Source organism: Chelmon rostratus, chromosome 4, assembly GCF_017976325.1.
Source record: "Chelmon rostratus isolate fCheRos1 chromosome 4, fCheRos1.pri, whole genome shotgun sequence".
Lineage (NCBI taxonomy): Eukaryota > Metazoa > Chordata > Actinopteri > Chaetodontiformes > Chaetodontidae > Chelmon > Chelmon rostratus.
In genome coordinates this window covers 7,121,473-7,143,853 of record NC_055661.1, presented here as the reverse complement: position 1 = coordinate 7,143,853, position 22,381 = coordinate 7,121,473, and the positions used below count along the sequence as shown (strand labels likewise).

Genomic DNA, 22,381 nt, shown 5'->3' with positions numbered 1-22,381 from the left:
CAGAACGATCACTCAGTAGCAAAAAGATGGACCACAAACTGGTTTAGAGGAGAGATGTAAACCACTCATGTGTTCTACTCTAGGGACTTTTTGAACAGCCACATTTTGCTTCTTGTTCTAAGCATTTCTTTAGGCGTAGGTCGAATAAGTGAGATAATAAATTAATTGCTTTAAAGGCATCAAAAATACGTTTAGGGTGATACAGCTTCGTTTTATTTGTCTCTCTGACTATGGGCGCGGCTTACGACAGTTTAAAAATCTAGTCGATATCTGATTGGTCTATAGCAGTGTATTCATACAGATTCGACCCATTCTCTTTGCCTATTGGACAAGACGCAGTCAACCCTCTACCACCATTGGCTGTTTTAACAACCGGACTGAATTTCAAACTAGATCGTGCTTTAGTATGTTGTTGAAGGAAACGTGTTTAACGTTTGCTGGTGTTGGTGCGCAGCTACTGACGTTGATAGTTAGCAGTCAGCGTTGATAGCAGTGTCCGTGGATTGCGGAACGTTTTACTAACTACGTAATATGTAGCTATCTGTTAAGATACTGCTGTTTTTTTATTATTCAACATGTCAGAAACGATAACGTCAACACGGAGAGGATTTGTGGACTTCAGTCCAGTGAAGAGAGACGACGGCAACAAAGAGAATGATGTTCCCATTTTGAGTTTGATCCAGTTTTCAAAGGCTCCTTTTTTGACTTTTGGAACAGTAAAGTTGGGAACCTCCAAGTCGACTGTTTTGCGAATTGAAAACCCGACAGAGGAGGCAGAAGCGGAGGTAACTGTTGAAAAGATCCCGTGCAGTAAAGGCTTCTCCGTGGACTCCACCACGTTCACGATTCAGGTATGTTTCCGCTTGCTAACAGCTTTTGTCTGCATGAAGGGGCACATTTCACGTGCTTCAGAGAAGGGTCATTTCCCACAGCGCCTGTGAACCAGGGTGCTGTCATGCTCAGGAGCTTTATTATGCCAAAACACATCCATGAATGGACTCTAATGCTTTTAGTTTAGACCTCCTTGCATGCCTTGTGCTTTGTGTCTGCAGCCTGAAGGCTCATACAGTTTGACAGTCACCTGGACGCCAACAGAGGAAGGTGGAATCAGAGAGCTCCTCATCATCAGTGCTAATGGGGTCCTCAAGCATCAGGCTGTTCTGCTGGGGAGAGCAGAAGCACCAAAGAAGAAGAAGGTAAATATCCACACATGAACACAGAGGCTGTTAGTTGGCAGTTAGTATGATAAGATTCATTGCTGAAGTCATTATTTTAAAAAGTATTAAGTGTTATTGTTATTTAAGCTTCTCAAATGAGAAAAGGGGCTGTTTTCCCATGTTTTAATATTATAGAGAATGAAATATGTTAAGATTTTGGACAATTTGTTGGACGACCTTGAGCTCTGGGAAATTGTGATAGATATTTTTAACTGTTATATAGTCAAAGTGAATGTAAACAGCAGATTAATAGATCATGAGGATGTGAATCAGTTACAGCCCTAAATTCAGGCTTAATGTGATCTAGCTCAAGAGAAAGTTTGATCATGCTGTTCTCATTCAGACATCAGGAAATGTGAACACCCGCGTCACTTACTGTCATTCACATGTTTTTCTTTTGTGTTTCAGAAGAGCTTGTGGGACACAATCAAAAACAAAAGAGAGGGTGAAAAAATGGCTGCACCCAGGAGGAAGAAAACAGATCACCCACTGAAGATGGCAGCCAATAAAACCTTCCAAGTGGCCCGGAAGCCACAGTACAAACTGGAAAAGCCTCGCAGCCCGCTTGCTTCTCTCAACAAGGCTAAATCTGTCAGAGAGAGGTCCCTCTCCAAGCACAGTCCCATTGACGATTACCCTCAGAAATCAGAGGAGCTGAAGGCCTTGAATTCCACCCAGAGCCAGCGGTCTCTGGCCTTATCAGACCAGGAGAAGACCCACCACGCTCAGGGGAGCTCTCCTCTTGTCCTGCTCGTCCCAGCCGGAAAGCTGATGGACTCTGGCAATGTGTCTGCTAGCCCAGACGCTTTGATGGGCAAACTTGAAAACAAAGATCTAACCAAACTGCTCAACAGGACGCTGTCACCTATCGGGACACCGGAGAGGTTTAAGAAGCTCATGCCTCGTATTCAGTCAGATAGCCCACTCTCTGCTGCTGTGAAGTCTGTGGCTGATGAAGATGATGCTGACTGTGTGTTAACTGGAACTCCGGTTCCATCCTTAAAAGATGCACTGGCCCTCATTGACTCTGATCTGAGCCACATTAACACCAGTCCTCGAGACACTAGTTCGAGCTGTGGCTTTTCAGATTCACTGGAATCCAAGAGTGGGAATCATGGCTGTGGAAATGACAGAAATGTCCTCAAAGCACACGATAGCCCACAGGGGTCTGAGTCCAGTGAGCCAAGACTTACTTTCTTTGTCAGCAAAAATGTTGTTAGTGGGGTTTGTGTTTTGGAGGCGGACAAGGCGACAGAAAGAGTCAAAAAGGCCTCTTTTACCTCCGCCACAGTGACCAAGAGCAAAGCACCGGTGGAGGCAAACGGCTCGAGTGGAAGGAAAATAAAGAAGTCAAGGCGGAGGCTATTAGAGAAAACACTTGAGCTGTCTGACGGCGGCAGCAGTCAGTATGACTCTGGACCAGGCACTCCAAGCCTTCCTGTGATAGACCCAGACACAGGAACCAAGGGATGGCCGAGCTCTGAGGCCGCCAGCTCCCTGTGTGACGACAGACGTGAAGCCCAGGAGTCTTTCTCCCTCAGCCCGACCCCACGGCTCTACGGCTCACCTGCACCCATCACCTTCCCTGTCACCTCCCCTCCATCTTTGGCCCCCGCCCGCTTCTCTTTCTCAGTCACCTCCCCTCCTCCTGCAATCGCTGCTGCCGTCGCTCTTACCGTCACCTCTCCGTCACCCTTGGGCTCGTCTTCTCCTCTTCACCTCAACCTCGCGTCAAACCCTAAGCTGTATGAGCTGTCTCCAACTGCTTTCGCACCCCCGTCCGTTCAGGAAGACTCCTTTCCCATCCACATGGCTGTGAAAAGCAAGAAGAGGAAGAGCGAGGAGTATCTGAAAAGCAGCGGGAAGATTGTGGATGCTGCAAAAACGGAGCGGGTCAAAAGGAGCAGGGTGGTCGCTGGAAAAACTGAGCCCTCAAGATCGCTCCAAGACAGGAGAAGTGCATCACACAGGCAGCAGCCGAGAGCAGCAGGTGAGCGCGTTTATGTTGGATGTCGGGATGCGTGATAATGCAATATGTAGCTTTAAATATGGTTGATGTTCCTTCTGTGTCAGACCTGCACCGTGAATTCAGTTTAGATCTGCACTCTCAGGTGCATCAACCATCGAGCTGTATGCTCCGCTGCCAGTTTTATTTGGTACACCCAGGCTAAACTAGTGCAGTCTAATACAGCAGTCACTCATCACAAGGGTTATAATGCTACGTCTTCCAAACTGTTATAGAAAGGTGTCAGTGCAAATGTCCAAATTTTGGGTTGCCTAAGAATAAAAAAAAGGGGAGATTTTCAATGAATTAAATTTTTATTGTGTTTCGTTTTTAACTTGGGGTATTTTTTTTTATTTATTTAACTAGGCTAGTGTCAAGTTCAGATTATTTGCAAGAGTACATACCTGCAAATAGTTTTCTTATTAAACATCTCCTAACTGATGGTTGCAGGCAGGTACATCCTGGAGTCAGATATTCAGACCGGTGTCTGTAGGTGGATGTTAATGGCATCTGTGCATTCATGAATAGAAGTCAATAAAATGGAACTCGAGTGTTAAATATCTTCCTTATTTCTGGGCCCTCTGTATTCGTGATAGTGCTAATATATTTCCCCTCCCTCCCTCAAGGCTCGGTGCGCTCCATGACCACATCGTCTCTAAAGTTGTCACGGTCTGTGGTTCCTGCCCAGGCAAAGCAGTCAAGCTCCAAACTCACCTCCAGAGGTATAAAATGATGTATAATTGCCTTCTGAAGGGGAATGCCTCTCAAATAAGAGCTAATTGCTGTTCTTGTATTGCAGATCTGTTGGTGAAGCGGGGCTAAAATGTATAACATGCTGCTAATATCAGATTGTTTTTTACCAAATTCCCCACTTTATTTGTGGTGACTGTTTTCTTTCTGTCTTCACAGGTGCCCAGTCTCTGAAGTCATCTGCTGCCCCAGCTGTGAAGACGTCAAAAATCACTGCTGTAGCGCAGTCAAAGCTGACCTTTATTAAGCCGGTGCAAACAGGTATTTGATGGCAGAACACTGTGAAATGAGTCGTTGTGGCGCTGGAAAATGAACTGTGCGCTCGTTTATTTTAAATCTTAATTTTGTTTTCCTTTCATTTCTCCTCTTTTCTTCCAGCCATACCGAGACACCCGATGCCGTTCGCAGCCAAGAACATGTTCTATGATGAGAGGTGGATCGAGAAGCAGGAGCGGGGATTCACGTGGTGGATCAACCACGTCCTCACCCCAGATGACTTCAAAGTCAACACTGAAGTCGCTAAAGGTAGCATCCATTTAGACATTCAGCAGACTCTCACTGCTCAGACATGATGTGAGAGAAATCTCGTCTGAACACATTACAGCTTAAGCCCAGTGTTTACTGCAGTGGAATCAGTAGCAAAGCTCCAGACCTCACACGTCTGGAGAGGTCTTGAACATTGCCTTTTCCATTTTCTCGTACAGTGAACGCTGTGTCCATTGCCATGGGCAGTGATGACAAGTTCAGTGTGCCTAAAGCTCCCACCAAAGAGGAGATGTCATTCAGCACCTACACGGCCCGACGGAAGCTAAACCGCCTCCGTCGCTCTGCCTGCGAGCTCTTCACATCTGAGGCCATGGTCAAGGCTATTCAGAGGCTGGAACTAGAGGTGGAGGCCAAGAGGCTGCTCGTCCGAAAAGACCGCCATCTCTGGAAGGACATAGGTAAATGAACGTTGAATTATGAAACCTGCATGTAGGTGTTTTTAGATGCTCTAAAGGTCCTCTCAAACACTGCTGAAATAAGCCTAACAGTATTTTCTTGTTTTTGTCATCTTGTAGGTGAACGCCGAAAAGTCCTCAACTGGCTTCTTTCGTACAATCCCCTGTGGTTGCGGATTGGGCTTGAGGTATTCTGATACAAGAGTGCTTTCTTAAACTTTTTGACACTGGTCTTTCCAAACTACGTTGTTACAGTGCTGCTCATTTTCAGACGATCTACGGGGAGCTGATCTCACTGGAGAGCAACAGCGACGCCTTGGGTCTGGCTATGTTCATCCTCCAGCGGCTGCTGTGGAACCCAGACATCGCTGCTGAGTTCAGACACGCCAAAGTGCCTAATCTTTACAAAGACGGTAATTGAAGGGCGTCGGTTAATGTGTTGCCTGCACTGGAGACTGCGGCGTGTTACTGTCAGGGCTGCAAGGATGTCAAGAATATTGTAAGGTGGAGACTTTCCCAGGTTTCCAAAGTAACTGAAGGCATATTGAGTGGGTTATCAGCTCAAATTGCATTTCCCATTTCCCACACAAGCGGAAACGTAAACCTCTTATGCCACATCACAAGCAGACAGAGACACAAACCCTTATGATTCAACTTAAAATTGAATAACTTGGGGATGAGTCGAACTTAAATCAAAAGTCTTGACTCTTGACTGACATAAACAAAACTTTTCATTTCCTGCAGACAACACAACAACTATGACAATTTAGTTTTATCTCCAAAATGAGAGCATGTGGACAATCTGTCATATGGTTTATTAGTCAGTGTGTATGATGCTAGAACTCGTCTCTGTATGTGAAGTCTTGCCAGCTCAAAGCAGAGTGCAGTGTGTGCAGTGGGCTGAAGCTGTATTCACTTCATCTACAAGACATAGAATTCCCTGAAATGTAGAGCTGCACTTTACGATTTATTGTCATTATCTGTTGATTATTTGGTCATTAAGCGATTATTCGTTTCATCTGTTAATGTCAGAAAAAGTGGAAACTAGCCAACGCTATTTCCCACAGTCTGAGGTGACGCTAAATGTCTTGTTTTGTCAGATCAACAGTCGAAATCCTAAAGATACTCTATTTACAGTTATATAAAACAGCAAATCCTCACGTTAGAGAAGCTGGAAGCAAAGAATGTCTGGCTGATTAAACCTGATTGGTTATCAGTGTATTTGCCAATTTATTTTCTGTTGAGCAGCAGATTGATTAATCAACTAATCATTGCAGCTCTCCTGGAATTTGATATTTTCTCAAAGGTGTTAAAGGACACAGAGGAGTCACTGAATAAAATGGCCCAAATTGTAGTCTTAATTTGTATTCCGGAAATTCTTCCAGGAATATAGTGCAAAGTTTCTAGCCTCCTCAAAATCCACCTTTTTACAGATATTAAGATAATGTCCAAGTATTTTCAGGTTTTTTGTTAGTTTGGATTTCTTTGAATCCCACTTCTAAATAAAAAACAAACAAACGTGAGGATAGTTATTTTGCTCCTTTTTTGGAAAATTAAAATGTGAATAGTGTATGTGTGAACATCTCTTTGCCTTTTCCTGGTTAGGCCACGAGGAGGCGCTGTCTCGCTTCACTCTGAAGAAGCTGCTCCTGCTGGTGTGTTTCCTTGACAAAGCCAAGGAGTCCCGGCTCATCGAGCACAACCCCTGTCTGTTCTGCTTGGACGCAGAGTTCAAGGTAGGCCAAGGCCTTCCCGTGTCGACAGCAAACATTCAGTGCACAGAAAACAAGCGGAAATTAAAAATCTCTTTAAAAAGACAACCATATTAAATGAGTCAAATCATAAATCTGGTCAATGAAAAAATAAAAACTTCATTATTTGGTATTTCTCAGATCCGTCAGGTTGTTGTTATTATTATTGTTGTTGTTTGTTTTTTTTTAACTATCTGAGACCTGATGCTGAAAATATTGCTTTGCTATTAATATATGATAATTAAGATGTAGATACTATTAAAGTCAGATGAATGGAGAATTTTTACACTCTGCACCATCGGGCTTAACTATGTGTTTGTATGTCATTTGGAAATATGCGTTACCATGGTAACCAAATGATTGGATATAGATTGAATAGGGGCTTAGCCTCTGAAATCCTGCTGAAATCACATCTTTACTACCAAAAACGTCCTGTGGTTGGTGTGTTTGCTTTCACGCCACAATCTCTCCTTTCAAGCAGCTCGTTTGGTCCACGCCAGGGTTTTGCTTTTAGCAGATCTTTTTGGATGTCATTAACCTTTTCCATGCTGTATGTTTTTTTTTTCCTCTCTCTTTCTACAGACGAGTAAAGACCTGCTCCTGGCCTTCTCCAGGGACTTCCTGAGTGGAGAGGGGATCCTCCCCCGGCACCTGGGCTACCTGGGGTTACCCGTCTCCCACGTGCAGACGCCCCTGGACGAGTTCAACTTCGCTGTGAGGAATTTGGCGGTCGACTTGAAATGCGGCATTCGTCTAGTGTGAGTGAGACGCCCTGAATTTTAATGCGATGCTCTGATCCCCGCTGGGACATATGTTTTTCTCAGAGATCAGGCTCGGCTACACGGCAGTATCCCTGCAGCTGGGAGGGATTTAGTGTTGCGGACTCCTCAGCAGAGCAGCTTCAGTCCGGGGATTTCCTCCGTGGGATTCTCACTCTGAAGAATACTCTCTCTAACGGCCCTGCCGATGTAGCACTGCTGCTATCTGATCAGAGCTCAGTCTCATGTGTGCTGCTGAAGTTTATTTTTTCCTTCCTTTAATGCACAGAAATGCAATGGCAAAGACCCGGCGGATACTTGTAGAGTATAAAGTTTATTCACCAGCGATTAGACTGGTGTTCCCTGACTTATTTAGACTTTTTCCTCATGAGTCTTTCTCTAGTTTCAGTAAGTGTGAAAGCCCCCCACACAGCGATTTAAGGTGAAAAGAATGATGATGAAACCTAACCAGGTAAAAGACAGACTGAAAGGTCAAATGTAGTCCAAAACGGATGACGATGTGGTTCTGTTTGTACTATACTGGATGTCTGCACACTTACATGTTTGCTGGTGAGGTTTCAGTTTGCTTACTTACTTCACTTAACTGTAGTGAGGAGATATGACGCATATATTATCTTAAAGGTGTGCTCAATCAACTGGGGAAAGTGAAAGCAGTGCATACCCCTCCCTGTTGACCACCACTGACGTGCCCTTGAGCAAGGCCCTTAACCCCAACTGCTGCTCAGCGGTCGGCAGATTAGACTGGTTGTACTGAGCGGCTTCCAGGTGTGAGAGAGAGCATTGCTCTCAGTGAAACTCTCCTGAAGAAGTTAAGGTGGAGAGATTTTCACATTTTACATGACATCACATATATGTTAATACTGTAATGTGTTTTTTTTAATGATTTTATGATTTATGGAGATTTGATCCATATCCATATTGTCCATCCTTGAGTAACATGAAGAATCAATACTCAGTTACTACATTATTGCAATCAAAGACAAGGCACCAACAGAAGTAATGTACCCAGAAACAAGGCAGGAATGAACTGATACTGGATGTTTTCATAGAAGTGAATTGACACTGACTTGTATTTAGTATTTGAATCAACTCATGCACAGAGCACTGCAAAGCAAGTGCTGTTCTCTCACATTGGACTCTGTGCCTGAAGTCCTGAAGTTTCAATGAAGCATAATCCTCAGCATAGGAAGACATAGGAATTGCATGTTTAGTCTTATGAAATGCGCGGGGGAAAAACTTTACACACAGATTGCTGTTGTGCTTCATTTAAGTTGTTTCGCCATTTAGCAAGTAGAAGACTGGACTTTCCAGCTTCAGTAGCTTGTTTGTAAGCATCGGCTTGTGTCACCTTTGTGTGCTCCTTACTCTTTTCATGGTTATCAAATAAAGGATGATTGAATTCTTTGAGCCTCTATTAAACACACCTGGTTTGTCTGATACATGTGGATGTGCATACCTGTGTAACAGTTATATGCACCCATAACTGTAATCATGTAGATTGTGGTCATATCTCATAACATTAGTGCAGCAGCAACAAGAATGTAACGCCATGTTACATGCAAGATTCTTGTGCATCATCTTAATGAAGTGTGTTTTTCATGTGGGGTTTGCCTCCAGGCGTGTGATGGAGCTCCTCATCCAGGACTGGGGTTTATCTGCAAAGCTGCGTCTGCCAGCCATCAGCCGCCTGCAGAAGGTCCACAACGTCGACATGGCTTTGCAAGTGCTCAAAAGCAAAGGGGTCGACCTCAAGGACGAGCACGGTAATTAGGATTTTTCTCCCTGATCAAACAGCAAACCGGGGAGACGCTCAGTCTGAAAGAGTGTTTGCCCTCCACAAAGTGAGAATCAATGTCTTTTATCTTCTGTATGATGTTCTCTTTCACAGAAGTGTTACATATTCATTGTGTTTTCATACCGGGCTGCATTTTCCACCACTGTGGCGCTTTTGTGCACGCTGTTCATTTATTACATCTTTCACTTGAGCATGAACACCTGCCATTTCGATGCACAGCTTTTGTGTTTGATCGCAAACATCTGCTGCACAGCGACATAATTGGATTGCTTTGCCCTTTATAACGCCGTGTTGGATGCGTGTGAACTTTATGTGACGGTATGATCGTTTGTGCCTGTGCACTTCTGCGTAAACGAGGATGTGTCAGAGTGACTAGGCAGTCCAGGATGAAGGGTGCTGTTTCAAGACTTGAAAGAAATGAGTAAACACAATCAAATACAAATACATCACAACAGACAAGACACAATGCTGTCAGTCTGCTTTTTAAATCATGAAATGGCTTCAATAACGCCTGTGTCTTAATACCTAAACTGTTATTACAATTATTGATCATCAGTTATTTTTATTATCAATCAATCTGTCAGTTATTGTTGTTGATGGTGACGTGGTGAAAAGTTCCCATCACTGATTCCCAAAGCTCAGAGTAATGACCTCAAAATTCTTTTGTGTTCAACTGCCCAAGAGCCAAAGATATTCTGTTTACAATGAGAGATTTGAGAAGGTGGAACCAAGAAATTCCTCAGAGACCAAAGTGACATTTTGTAATAATTTCTTTTCCTGATCAACGGGTCAAATCCAAAAATTTTTAATTTACAGTGATATAAAACAGAAAATCCTTACTTGTGGTTCAAAGTGTGTCTTTATTTTCAGGCTCCACCATTGATTCCAGAGACATTGTGGACGGACACAGAGAGAAGACACTGAGCCTCTTGTGGAAAATCATCTTTGCGTTTCATGTATGTATCTGACCTTGTGTGTTGTTGGTTGTTCACAAACGTCTCGTCATTTCTGAGCTGTGGAAAGAGTTGATTGTGATGCCGTTATCGTATTATCTGTTAAGGTGGAGGTGATTTTGGACGAGGATCAGCTGAGGGTTGAAATTGGCTTCCTGAAGAGAACCCTGAGGACCAAACGGAGGCTGGCGTCGCTGAGGGCCGATCGGGGCCTTCAGCCCAGTCCTGCAAAGACCAGGGTGCCCTATGAACACAGCAGCACTAAGATCACCCTGCTGATGGACTGGGTCCGAGCTGTGTGTGACTTCTACAATCTGAAGGTGAGTTCAAGTGGTTTTATTGGTTGTCTTGTCGGGTACAGTAGATATGCAGCGTTGCTTTATTTTCCAGCTGTACTTTGTCATTATTATTGAACTGCTTATTTTGCTTTCACAGTCTCAAAAGTCCTTCTTTAAGAGAACAGTAACTGAGGTGCGTTGTCTGTCTGTGCAGGTGGAGAACTTCACCGTGGCGTTCTCGGATGGCCGCGTCCTCTGCTACCTTGTCCATCACTACCACCCCAGTCTCCTGCCAGAGGAGGCCGTCAGTCAGAGCACCACTCAGAATGTCGAGTGCTCACCGAGGGGCCGCCTGGAGCTCAACTGCTCAGCCAGCGACTCAGACAACTCCTTTGACTCCTTGCCAACAGGCCTGAATGGTACTTGTCAGCTGTGTGCTGTGTCTTCTTCAGTGTTTGGATGCTCTTTTTTTTTTTTTTTTAATGTGGATGATCACAGTATACAGACATCTGTGGTGCATTAGAGTGTGGAATAAGAGGAATTTGATCAAGAGGTGTGAGGCATTTAGGGAAAAAAATGAATACTGACACAGGAGTAAATGGGAATGTTTTGTTCATACAATCATTGTGTAGGTGCTTCAGTGCTTTATGTTTTGCACATTAACTTCATTTTTGCGTGTTTCCAAAGAAGATAATGTATGTTTGTAAACTGGTATGCATGATTTATAAAGGAGATTATGACGAGATTATGCAGACGGATCAACAGCGGTACCTGTTTTATTTCTGTGAACAGGCCCAGATTCTCCATCAGTGGAGTTTAAAGAGCTACTGGAGAATGAGAAAAACAACTTCAGGCAAGTCAACTCTGCTGTGTCTTTCCTGGGCGGAGTTCCTGCCATGATCAACCCAGCTGACATGTCCAACACCATCCCCAATGAGAAGGTGAGACCAGATAAAGTGGTTTACTCTACCATCAGCAGCCAGAAAGCAAATACAGATTAGCTGGTCAGGGATTAAACACCTCACTCTTTTTAATGTTGTTGCCTCAAGATCAGTCAAATCTGAGTCCAGGTCTACAGGTCTTGTATTACTCTGAATCTTTTCAAATGACAAAGTAATCAGAGTTTAGACTAATAGATTTTTATGTAACACCACCTTGAAAATCATTGCTTTAAATCCACCATTAAGTCATTCAGATACTGTAAATGAAAAAAAGTAAACACCCACAGTTATCAGAAAAATAGTGAAATGCTGTACCTCTTTACCCTTCATCCACATCTGTTTATTTCCAGGTTGTGATGTCTTACCTGTCCTTCCTGTGTGCTCGTCTTCTGGACCTGCGGAATGAAACCAGAGCAGCTCGAGTCATACAGGGCGCCTGGAGGAAGTACAGATTAAAGAAAGATCTACAGCTGTACAAGGTTGGTTCAGTGTTTGCTTCAACTCAATAGTTTTATTTATCAGATCTGTTCTATTCTATTCTATCCTATCCTATAGCTGCTACATGTTCTGAGTGTCAATAAAGAAAAAATAGGAGTTAGTGCCATAAAGTGATAGATGCCTGACATAAAAAGAAATATAAATAAACGTATTATTATTCATCAGTTTTAATCATCTTGATTCTTGAATCTGTTTGGACACAGGAAAGAAATGTGGCTGCTGTAAAAATCCAGTTAGTTGTGAGGAGTTTTCTCCAGAGGCGCAGAGCCAAGAGGCAGAATCGAGCTGCCGCTCTCATCCAGTCGGTCTGGAGGGGTTACGCAGCCCGCAACAGGCTGAGGCTGGAAAAAGAGGCTCAACTTCGGGCTCTGCAGCATGAAGCAGCAACTGTCATCCAGGTGGGTGTTTATTACATGTGAAGAAGAAGAGAGCTGTAAACAAAATATAAATAACCACATTGTCCATGGTAAACCATTTGGAGGTTTTGAGTAAAGATCTAGAATTGACTCAGAATGGAAAAATATCACATGACAGACATTACAGTAGAAATCAAAGTGTATTTTTCAGCATTCTCAGGTGTTTTGACTTGATTTTGTTTCCATGTCTGTCCAGTTTGTTCCAGCATGGACACTTGCTTCATAATGAAGCCTTCTTGTGTAATTGTTCCTTGAATAGATGGTTCCTTTCTTGTTCTTATAGGCTCAGTGGAGGAGGTTTTCAACCATGAGGGCTTACCAGCGCCTCAGGTACCACGCCATTGTTGTCCAAGCACAATGGCGAATGAGGAGGGCAGCCTGTGCTTATGGAAAAATCTACTGGGCAGCAACAGTCATTCAGAAGCGCTTGCGAGCGTGGGCTCTTGCAAGAAGAGATCGGGAACATTATCTCTCCCTTAGAACTGCAGTGGTGAAAATACAGCGAGGGTACCAAAGATGGAAAATCCAGAAAACTGAAAAGGAAAACCGTGCTGCCAAAGTCATACAGGCTGTGTTTAAGAAATGGTACGAGATAAAAATGGCTGACAGAACTGCTGCTGCTGTAAGGATTCAGTCTTGGTATCGAATGCAGAGGAGTCTCCATCAATACAGGAAGATCAAGACAAGCGCTGTGCTCATTCAAGCCCAATACAGAGGTCATGCACAGAGGCGCTGCTTTCAAATGTTGAAGCTGCAGCACCACTCGGCCGTCCTCATTCAGAGTGCCTTCAGAGGGCATGCTGTCAGAAAGCAGGTGGCAAGGATGAGATGTGCTGCAGTCATAATCCAGCGGTGGTTCAGGGCCTCTGTGGAAAGAGACGTGGAAAGGCAAATATTTGTGAGGATGAGATGTGCATCCATTATCATACAAGCAGCTTATCGTGGAAAAGTGGCTCGGGAATCCCTGAAAAAACAGCACGAGGCAGCAACAGTGATCCAGGCAGCTTTTAGGAAGTATGCTGCCCAAAGGCGCTACCTTCTCTTGAGAAAAGCTGCAGCTGTGGTGCAGCGGAAGTACAGAGCCACAGTTTTGGCTCGAAAGACAAAGACGGATTATGATGCTCTTAGGGATGCTGCACTCACTATACAAGCTAACTGGAGAGGCAGAGCTGACAGGAAGATGATAGAAAAACGGCATCAGTGTGCCACACTGATACAGGCTTGCTACCGCCGGCACAAAGCGAGCACAGAGTACAGGTCCAAGAAAGCGGCTGCTGTAGCCATACAGCGTCACTACAGAGCTTATGTGGCTGGAAAGGAGATGAGAAAAGCATACCTGCGCTTGAGAGCAGCCTGTGTTGCTCTCCAGGCTGGATTCAGAGGCATGAGGGTTAGGACAGAGCTGAAGAAAAAACACCGGGCAGCGACTGTCATTCAGTCTTCAGTTAGGATGTTTTTATGTAGGAAGCGATATTTTCTCCTCCAAAGTGCAGCGATTATCATCCAAAGCCGATACAGAGCTCTTGTGGCCTGCAGGGCACAGCAAATTGAATACAGAGAGCTGAAGCAGGCCGCCACAAAGATACAAGCCGTCTACCGGGGATTTAGAGTGAGAGGAGCCCTAAAGAAGAAGCACAATGCTGCCAGAGCAATACAGGCTCAGTTCAGGATGCACAGAATGCGTATGGCTTACCTTGCCACCAAGTGCGCTGCCATCATTATTCAGGAACGGTACAGGGCCAAAATGCTCAGGGATCAAGAGGTGCAGAGGTACAGAACAATGAAATCTGCAGCTGTAGTCATCCAGGCAGCATATCGTGGCGACAAGGCCAGGAGGAAGATTGCCCAGACGCACCAAGCTGCCACAATCATTCAGAGAAAGTTTCTGACCATTCGGGAGAGGAATAGGTTCCTAGCTATCAAGGCAGCAGCTTTGGTTTGTCAGCAGATGTACAGAACCGTGACTTTGGCAAGAAAAGACCGTTTGGACTATCTGTCAAAGCGAAGGGCAGTCATTTGTCTGCAGGCAGCCTACAGAGGGTATGAGGTCAGAAAGAAGTTGCGTAACCAGCATACAGCAGCTGTAACAATTCAGTCTCATGTCCGAATGTACCAGCAGAGGACCTACTACAAGAAACTCAATTGGGCTGTCAGTGTATTGCAAGCACGTTACAGAGCCAACAAGAAAATGAGAGAGGAGATGCAAGCCCTGAGCATCAAGAGAAATGCGGTTGTTGTCTTACAAGCTGCCTTCCGTGGAATGAAATCCAGACAAATCATCAAACAAAGGCATCAGGCTGCCAATGTTATCCAGAGGGCTTTCAGATCCCGCTGCGAGCGCAAGCAGTTTCTGACCTTCAAATCCTCCGTCCTCACCATTCAGCGGCGATATCGGGCCACTGTAGCAGCCAAGGACCAAAAGAGACAATACCAGCAAATACGCAGAGCAGCAGTCATCCTTCAGGCAGCATACAGAGGGCAGCGGGTCAGGAAAGAGGTTGCTCAGCGTCATCAGGCTGCCACTGTGATCCAGTCTGCATTCAGAAGACACAGAGAGGAAGTAAGGTTCAAGGCCATGCGTTTATCCGCCATTATCATCCAGAGATATTATCGGGCCTGTATTCTTCAGAGAAAAGAGAGAGACAATTTCTTAAAAGCGAGACGTTCTGCCATCCTTCTTCAGGCAGCTTTCAGAGGTCATCATGTGAGAACCAGCATTGCCAAGATGCACAGGGCAGCTACTATCATTCAAGCAAACTTCAAGAGGCACAAGCAGCAGTCGGCCTTCAGGAGGCAGCGCTGGGCAGCCTGTGTCTTGCAGCAGAGGTTTAGAGCTCAGAGAAAGAGAAACATTGAGATACAACATTATCAACAGTGCAAAAAAGCTGCTGTCGTGTTACAGGCTGCATATCGTGGAATGAAATCCAGAAGAATCATCAAACAGAAGCATCAGGCTGCCAGTATTATCCAGAGAGCTTTCAGAACACACTGTGAGCAGAAGCAGTATCTGTCCCTCAAATCCTCCGTCCTCAACGTCCAGCGCAGATATCGGGCCACCGTAGCCGCAAAGAAACAAATGAGAGAATACAAAACAATGCGTAGAGCAGCAGTCGTCCTTCAGGCAACATACAGAGGGCAGCAGGTCAGAGAGGAGGTTGCTCGCTGGCATCGAGCTGCAACTGTGATCCAGTCTGCATTCAGGAGACACAGAGAGGAAGTAAGATTCAAGGCCATGCGCCTGTCTGCCATTATTATCCAGAGATACTACCGCTCCTGTATTCTTCAGAGACGAGACAGAGGAAACTTTCTAGAAGTGAGACATTGTGCCATCACCCTTCAGGCAGCATACAGAGGGCAGCAGGTCAGAAAGAACATTGCTCATTGGCATCAGGCTGCTACTGTGATCCAGTCTGCATTCAGAAGACACAGAGAGGAAGTAAGGTTCAAGGCCATGCGCCTGTCTGCCATTATCATCCAGAGATATTATCGCTCCTGTATTCTTCAGAGAAAGGAAAGGGAAAACTTCCTCAAAGTGAGATGCTCTGCCATCCTTCTTCAGGCAGCTTTCAGAGGTCATCATGTGAGAACCAACATTGCCAAGATGCACAGGGCAGCTACTGTCATTCAAGCAAACTTCAGGAGGCACAAGCAGCAGTCGGCCTTCAGGAGGCAGCGCTGGGCAGCCTGTGTCTTGCAGCAGAGGTTTAGAGCTCAGAGAAGGAGAAACATTGAGATACGACATTATCAACAGTGCAGAAAAGCTGCTGTCGTCTTACAGGCTGCATATCGTGGGATGAAATCCAGAAGAATCATCAAACAGAGGCATCGTGCTGCCAGTATCATCCAGAGAGCTTTCAGAACACACTGTGAGCAGAAGCAGTATCTGTCCCTCAGATCCTCCGTCCTCACCGTCCAGCGCAGATATCGGGCCACCGTAGCCACAAAGAAACAAATGCAAGAATATAAAACAATGCGAAGAGCAGCAGTCGTCCTTCAGGCAGCATACAGAGGGCAGCAGGTCAGAGAGGAGGTTGCTCGCTGGCATCGAGCTGCAACTGTGATCCAGTCTGCATTCAGAAGACACAGAGAGGAAGTAAGATTCAAGGCCATGCGCCTGTCTGCCATTATCATCCAGAGATACTACCGCTCCTGTATTCTTCAGAGAAAAGAAAGGGAACACTTCCTAAAAGTTAAACGTTCTGCCATCCTTCTTCAGGCAGCTTTCAGAGGTCATCATGTGAGAACCAACATTGCCAAGATGCACAGGGCAGCTACTGTCATTCAGGCAAACTTCAGGAGGCACAAGCAGCAGTCGGCCTTCAGGAGGCAGCGCTGGGCAGCCTGTGTCCTGCAGCGGAGGTTTAGAGCTCAGAGAAGGAGAAACATTGAGATTCAACATTATCAAGAGGTGAGGAAAGCTGTTATTAATCTGCAGGCAGCCTTCCGTGGAATGAAATCCAGAAGAATCATCAAACAAAGGCACTGTGCTGCCAGTATCATCCAGAGAGCTTATGGAGCCTTCTCTGAACGCAAGACGTATCTGAAATTGAAATCGTCTGTTCTTGCCATTCAGCAAAAGTATCGTGCTACTGTAGCAGCTAAAGCACAAAGAACACAATACCTGAAAATGCGCGGCGCAGCCATCATCATTCAGGCAGCATACAGAGGGCAGCGGGTCAGGAAAGAGGTTGCTCAGCGACATCAGGCTGCCACTGTGATCCAGTCTGCATTCAGAAGACACAGAGAGGAAGTCAAATTCCAGGCCATGCGCCTGTCCGCCATTATCATCCAGAGATACCACCGCTCCTGTATGCTTCAGAGACAAGACAGAGGAAAGTTCCTGAAAGTGAAACAATCCACCATCATCCTTCAGGCAGCTTTTAGAGGCTGGTGTGTCAGGAGGGACATTAGCCGGCAACATCAAGCTGCCACTGTGGTCCAGTCGCAGTGGAGATGCTGCGTGCAAAGGCGCATCTTCCAAAGGAAGAGGGAGGCAGCTCGGATGCTTCAGCGGAGGGTTCGGGCGGTGCAGCTCGGCAGGTTGGAGAAGAAGAACTACATCCGAATGAGGCAAGCTGCTATCACGCTTCAGACACACTGCCGAGACTGGATTGCAAGACGACAGGTAATGGGCTTTTTTCATTAGTTTGCATTCATTAACTTTGTAGAAGCTTGAAAATGGCTTAAAACAGGTAATCCATTGCTGTCTGTTAACAAGTGGTAATTTGACATGGTGGATATAAATTGAAATTTATATACTGAAAATTAGGGAAAACCAAAGCCTGGCTGATAAAGGTGTGATCAAAATGTGATTTATAGTACACAGGCTAAAAAGGGTTAATGTTTATATTCCTTTGCATGCCATTGTTTCAGGTACTTGAGGCAACCATGGCTGAGAGGAGGCTCCGTTTTACGTCGGCAGTCTTCCACCATCTCAGTGCCATAAAAATCCAGCGAGCTCTGAGAGCCCACTGGGCTTTGGAGTCGGCCAAAAGACAAATCCATTCTGTCATCACCATACAGGTACAGTAACGAGCCCACAGTGCCATTTTCTTTTTTTAAAACAAAGTCTTGCACTGAAAAGCACTTTAGCGATCCAAAGAATCGGTAAATGGCACGATGTTTTATTCCCTTGTTGCTCTCTTTTCTAGCAATGGGTGAGAGCGAGGCAGCAGAGGAGACGGTATCTGGAGGACAGGAGGAAGGTGGTTATAGTCCAAAGAGCGGTCAGGCGCCGCTTAGCTCGTCGACACAAGGCTGCGTCCGTCATCCAGCTGGCTATCCGGAAATTCCTCCTTTTGAGGCGCCAGAGGAGGGTTCAGCAAGGCATTGTCAGAGCTCAGGTACGACTGTCAGTGGTGAATTTGAGTCAGATGACTTGTGCACCCTTAAAGGATGGTTCACACCTTTTCAGATGTAACTTCAAACAATAGTCTGGTGACCACATGAACACTGAAACAGGTTTTGTTTTTGTCGTCATTCCTCCTGTTAATACTGGCCAGTAGGAGATCCCTCACTATTGTGCTGTAAATGACACTGAAGTGTAAAATCATTTTCATTTTGCTTTTAATTGATTACTGTTATTGCCGTAATTTAGTAGTAAAAAGTTAAATCTTTATTTTTCTTTTCCTTACATCTCCCTCCAGGCTCTGTGGAGAGGACACCGCTCCCGCAGACTGAATGACAATCCCAAAGTGGTGAAGCTGAGGCACCGCTTACGCAAAGTGTCCGCTGACGTCCAGGAGGAGGACAAACTGTGCAACAAGACGTCGTCTGCCCTGGACTACCTCCTTCGATACAAACACTTCTCCTACATTCTCGAGGCCCTGAAAAACCTGGGTAAGACTTTGCCATTTCTGGTAATTCACCAACTATTGATCCTCCTGCAACAAACACTTGTCCAGCCAAAGTTATTTTAAGTGACTTGTTGTTTTAAGTTAATGAAGTACTGTAATTATAGCCCAATCTGGCAGATATACAGCTGTAAACATGGCAAAAAGAGGCCGAACGATAATGTTAGTGCTTAGAGGAGCAACCGTGCTTATAGTTGTTCCCAAAATCTAATGTGTGTTATCTAAAATGCTAAGTGTGTGTGTGTCTGTGTGTGTCTGTGTGTGTGTAGAGATCGCCACCAGGCTGTCCCCAGAGTGCTGTGAGCGGCTGGTGGAGAGCGGAGCCACCAACGTCATCTTCACACTCATCCGCTGCTGCAACAGGAGCGTCCCCTGCATGGAAGTCATCACCTTCTCCATCCAGATCCTCCTCAACCTCTCCAAGGTACGAACTCAGCCCTTTACCTTTTGTGTGATGCTGCCATAAAACGTAGTCAGGCTCTCGTGCTCAGGGTGTCAAACAAGAAGATGATGTGAAATCCAGTGATCAGTCGATGGCTGATCTGAAAGTGTGAATGAGCACACGTTTCTTATATTGATATACACTCTCCTATAGTGTTAATGAGTAACAACACCCTTTATATCTGGTGCAACCCTCCCTACCAGCATATTAAAATATATGAATATTTAAAAAATCTGCCTAGCAACACTTATGCAGTTCACTAATGAACATGTTGTTTCTCGTACAGAAAACAAGTTAAGGCTAAAGACAAGGCTAAAGTTCACATTAATGCCTGTGAGTTCAGCTGAGGGTGGATGGAGAAGGCTCTGATCTCTCACTTCCCCACAGACTGTGGCTTCCTTCACAGCTAATTTACGTTCAGGCTCATTTTCTCTTCTGCAAAACCAAGTTCAGGCCGAGGGCCAACATCTCTCTGACTCTGTCCTCAGTTTAGTGGTTCCTGTTCCCACAGTTTAGTGTGCATCATTGTGGGGCATTCTGCAAAGTCTGTATTTTTATTCATGAGGAGATAAAGGAACTGAAAGATGATAAGTACAAAAGATCCCACAATACAAAATCGGGTTGAAAGAAATGCATCAAATTTTCACATTTAAGGGAAAAAGAGAAGAAGAGGACAGTCAAACAAAATGAGAGGATATCAGATAAGTGTTTTGCAAAATATGGAAGGTAATTTGCGGTGGTGTTTATGGACACGGCAGATTCACACAGAATCACCAACAACCTCTGCAATTAATACAGATTGCTAGAGGTACCCACGTAATGCTGGTCCTGTGTGAACAGGGCTAAGCTGAGTCTAGTTATCTGATAACTGCAGTGAAGAAGGTTTTCCTGTTTTGTCCAAAGCTGGAATTCATCTTTGTTTTCCCTAAGTTTGTGCAGTCCATCATCCATTTGTCCCAAAATGTTTACATATAGTGATTTTATCACATTCTTTTGTCTGAGGAAGCGGTTAATCGATTTTTAATTGATGCTCATTTCTACCTTCCAGTACCACAAGACGATTGAGGCAGTGTATTCGGTGGAAAACTCTGTGGAAACGCTGCTGGATCTGCTGCAGAGATACCGGGAGAAGGCGGGGGATAAAGTGGCAGAAAAGGGTGGCAGCATCTTCACCAAGGCCTGCTTCCTTCTTGCTCTGCTCCTGCAAGACAAGCACCGCGCTGTGGTCTGTAGCTGCTATAACATCCAGACTTTTCAATCATGTCATTCCAGCAAAATTAAATTACAAATATCACAATTCTGATTTACAGGAAAGACGGCAAGTTTTGAAAATATAATGCAAACTTTTGTACTATCTTTAGGAGGTTATGAAGCTACCAAAGCTCTTGGACAGGATACGCAGTATTTACCGCCTGACTGCTCGCAAACACAAGATGGATGCAGAAAGAACTGTCATCAAACAGAAGATGAACGCGTCACTGAATGGAAGCTTCTTCATTCAAGCGACGCCACGTAAATCTCGCCCTGCTCCAAAGTATGTACATGTGTGCATTTTTCCAGCAATGTGTCTGAGATATACACTTACTATATGTTTGCAGCAGTAATTGATATTCTGTTTTTGTTTTTCAGATTTGCACCAGACTGGGTTCTCAGAAAGGACAAGCTAAAAGATATTGTGGACCCGCTCAGGGCCATCCAAATGGTGGCAGACACACTCTCTATTGCACTGTAAATAGCAAAGCTTTTAGATCTCCCTGTGTCATCTCCTTTTTTTTTAACCTTCAGAAGATATTGTTTTATGTGTTGTTTAAAGTTTTTTTTTTACCAACGCATTTCCAAATTTTAATGTACATATTAAAATGGATTTGTTACTGAAACACAGGCTGGTTTCTTGTATCTTTCTGATGTGTTTACATGGCTTTTCTTGGCTCAGAAAAGATGTGCCTGTGTGTGATGCAGTTTGTCACTGCTATGATTACTGGATTTACAACCTGATGATGGGGCTAGATAAAAATATAATGACTGTTGTACTTCATCCTGAGGAAAGAACTTAAAATTACAAATGTCAACCTCATGGTGGCGCCGCAGGAGAAGTCAGGCCAACACTGAAGTCATTAGGATTTACCATCAAGGTACCAGAAATGTCCATAAAAAATGTACCAATAATGCTGATGTGGAGATATTTCATTGGATAAGTGACAACTTTGACTTGCTGAAAAATGAGGACCTCATTAAAATCAGTATGACTCCTTTGGGAGCCAAAATGTTCGCACCAAATTTCATGCAATCCGTCCTGTAGTTGAGAATTGTCCGTCTGGACCAACGTGGTTGAATTTCCCCTGGGAGTAAACTGGTTCTTATAAAGTAGAAATGATGATCAGCAAAGATTCAAAGCAAAATTATTTTCTGTTGGCCTCTCAGTGGAAAGTTTAGCAGTGACTTTAACTCTGTTGCATTATTAATGATAAAGTGTTTGAATGCATCATCACAGTGGTCAGAGTTTAATGAAGGCCATGTTCATTTAATTCCATCATTGCCTATAACAGCACCACACTACACCACATCATACCTGGAGCCTAAAATTCACATCACTGCCAGTGAAAACCCTTATTGGCACGAGGGCCTGAACATCACACCGTTGTTACATCTCTGAGACATGGAGCGGACAGCTTTCCTTTCGCTGCGATATAAGATCATTTTAGAAATGGCAGGAATGACTAATGACTTGTTCTTTCTGCATCATACAAACTTTGTCCATTTTTGCCAGATGATTCGAAGGCCTGGTGTTTGCCGTGATATGCACATATATTTATCAAAAAACACAACAGCAATATTTGCACCCAAACCTACAGTAAAACCTATTTTTGAACAGAGAGAAGTCACTCATTTTGTATCAAACTGTCATAACCAACCATTGGAAACCTTTTTGAAATGAAAATTCAGATTCATGTTGACAATGAAAAGCAGTAGAGTATCTCAGCTGTCTTGTCCATTCACCATTGATGCAGGTTCTGTAAGGCTCGCCTTCCATGGTGTAGTACTCCTGACACATGTATTCAGCTCTTTCATTATGACTGTAATGGCTTTTCACGGTGTTCTTGACATCTCCATCTGTCAGAGGTGGTGGACTCCCACAGTCTGCAGGCTCTGGAAATGTGGGCAGCTCAGGTTTAGTTGAGTCACTTTATGTTGTATGTGTTTCATAAAAACAGGTTTAAAAGCAACACAAGTTGACCAAAGTGCTCAACAGTTTTTCAAATCA

At 44.5% G+C, this 22,381-nt stretch overlaps 1 protein-coding gene across 1 annotated transcript; it reads left to right on the top strand.

The window, feature by feature from the left end:
• Positions 1-495: 495 nt before the first annotated feature.
• aspm (assembly factor for spindle microtubules) lies at positions 496-20,990 on the top strand. Its single transcript, XM_041935707.1, has 26 exons — positions 496-851; positions 1,053-1,196; positions 1,626-3,207; positions 3,849-3,944; positions 4,132-4,233; positions 4,351-4,497; positions 4,677-4,916; positions 5,034-5,101; positions 5,185-5,326; positions 6,519-6,649; positions 7,247-7,422; positions 9,061-9,206; positions 10,109-10,194; positions 10,299-10,511; positions 10,684-10,888; positions 11,262-11,410; positions 11,761-11,889; positions 12,112-12,306; positions 12,608-17,449; positions 17,698-17,847; positions 17,976-18,167; positions 18,471-18,663; positions 18,947-19,101; positions 20,168-20,344; positions 20,481-20,653; positions 20,749-20,990. Exons 1-26 carry the CDS (start codon positions 576-578, stop codon positions 20,849-20,851), a joined length of 10,212 nt encoding a protein of 3,403 aa, XP_041791641.1. The 5' UTR covers positions 496-575; the 3' UTR covers positions 20,852-20,990.
• Positions 20,991-22,381: the final 1,391 nt, after the last annotated feature.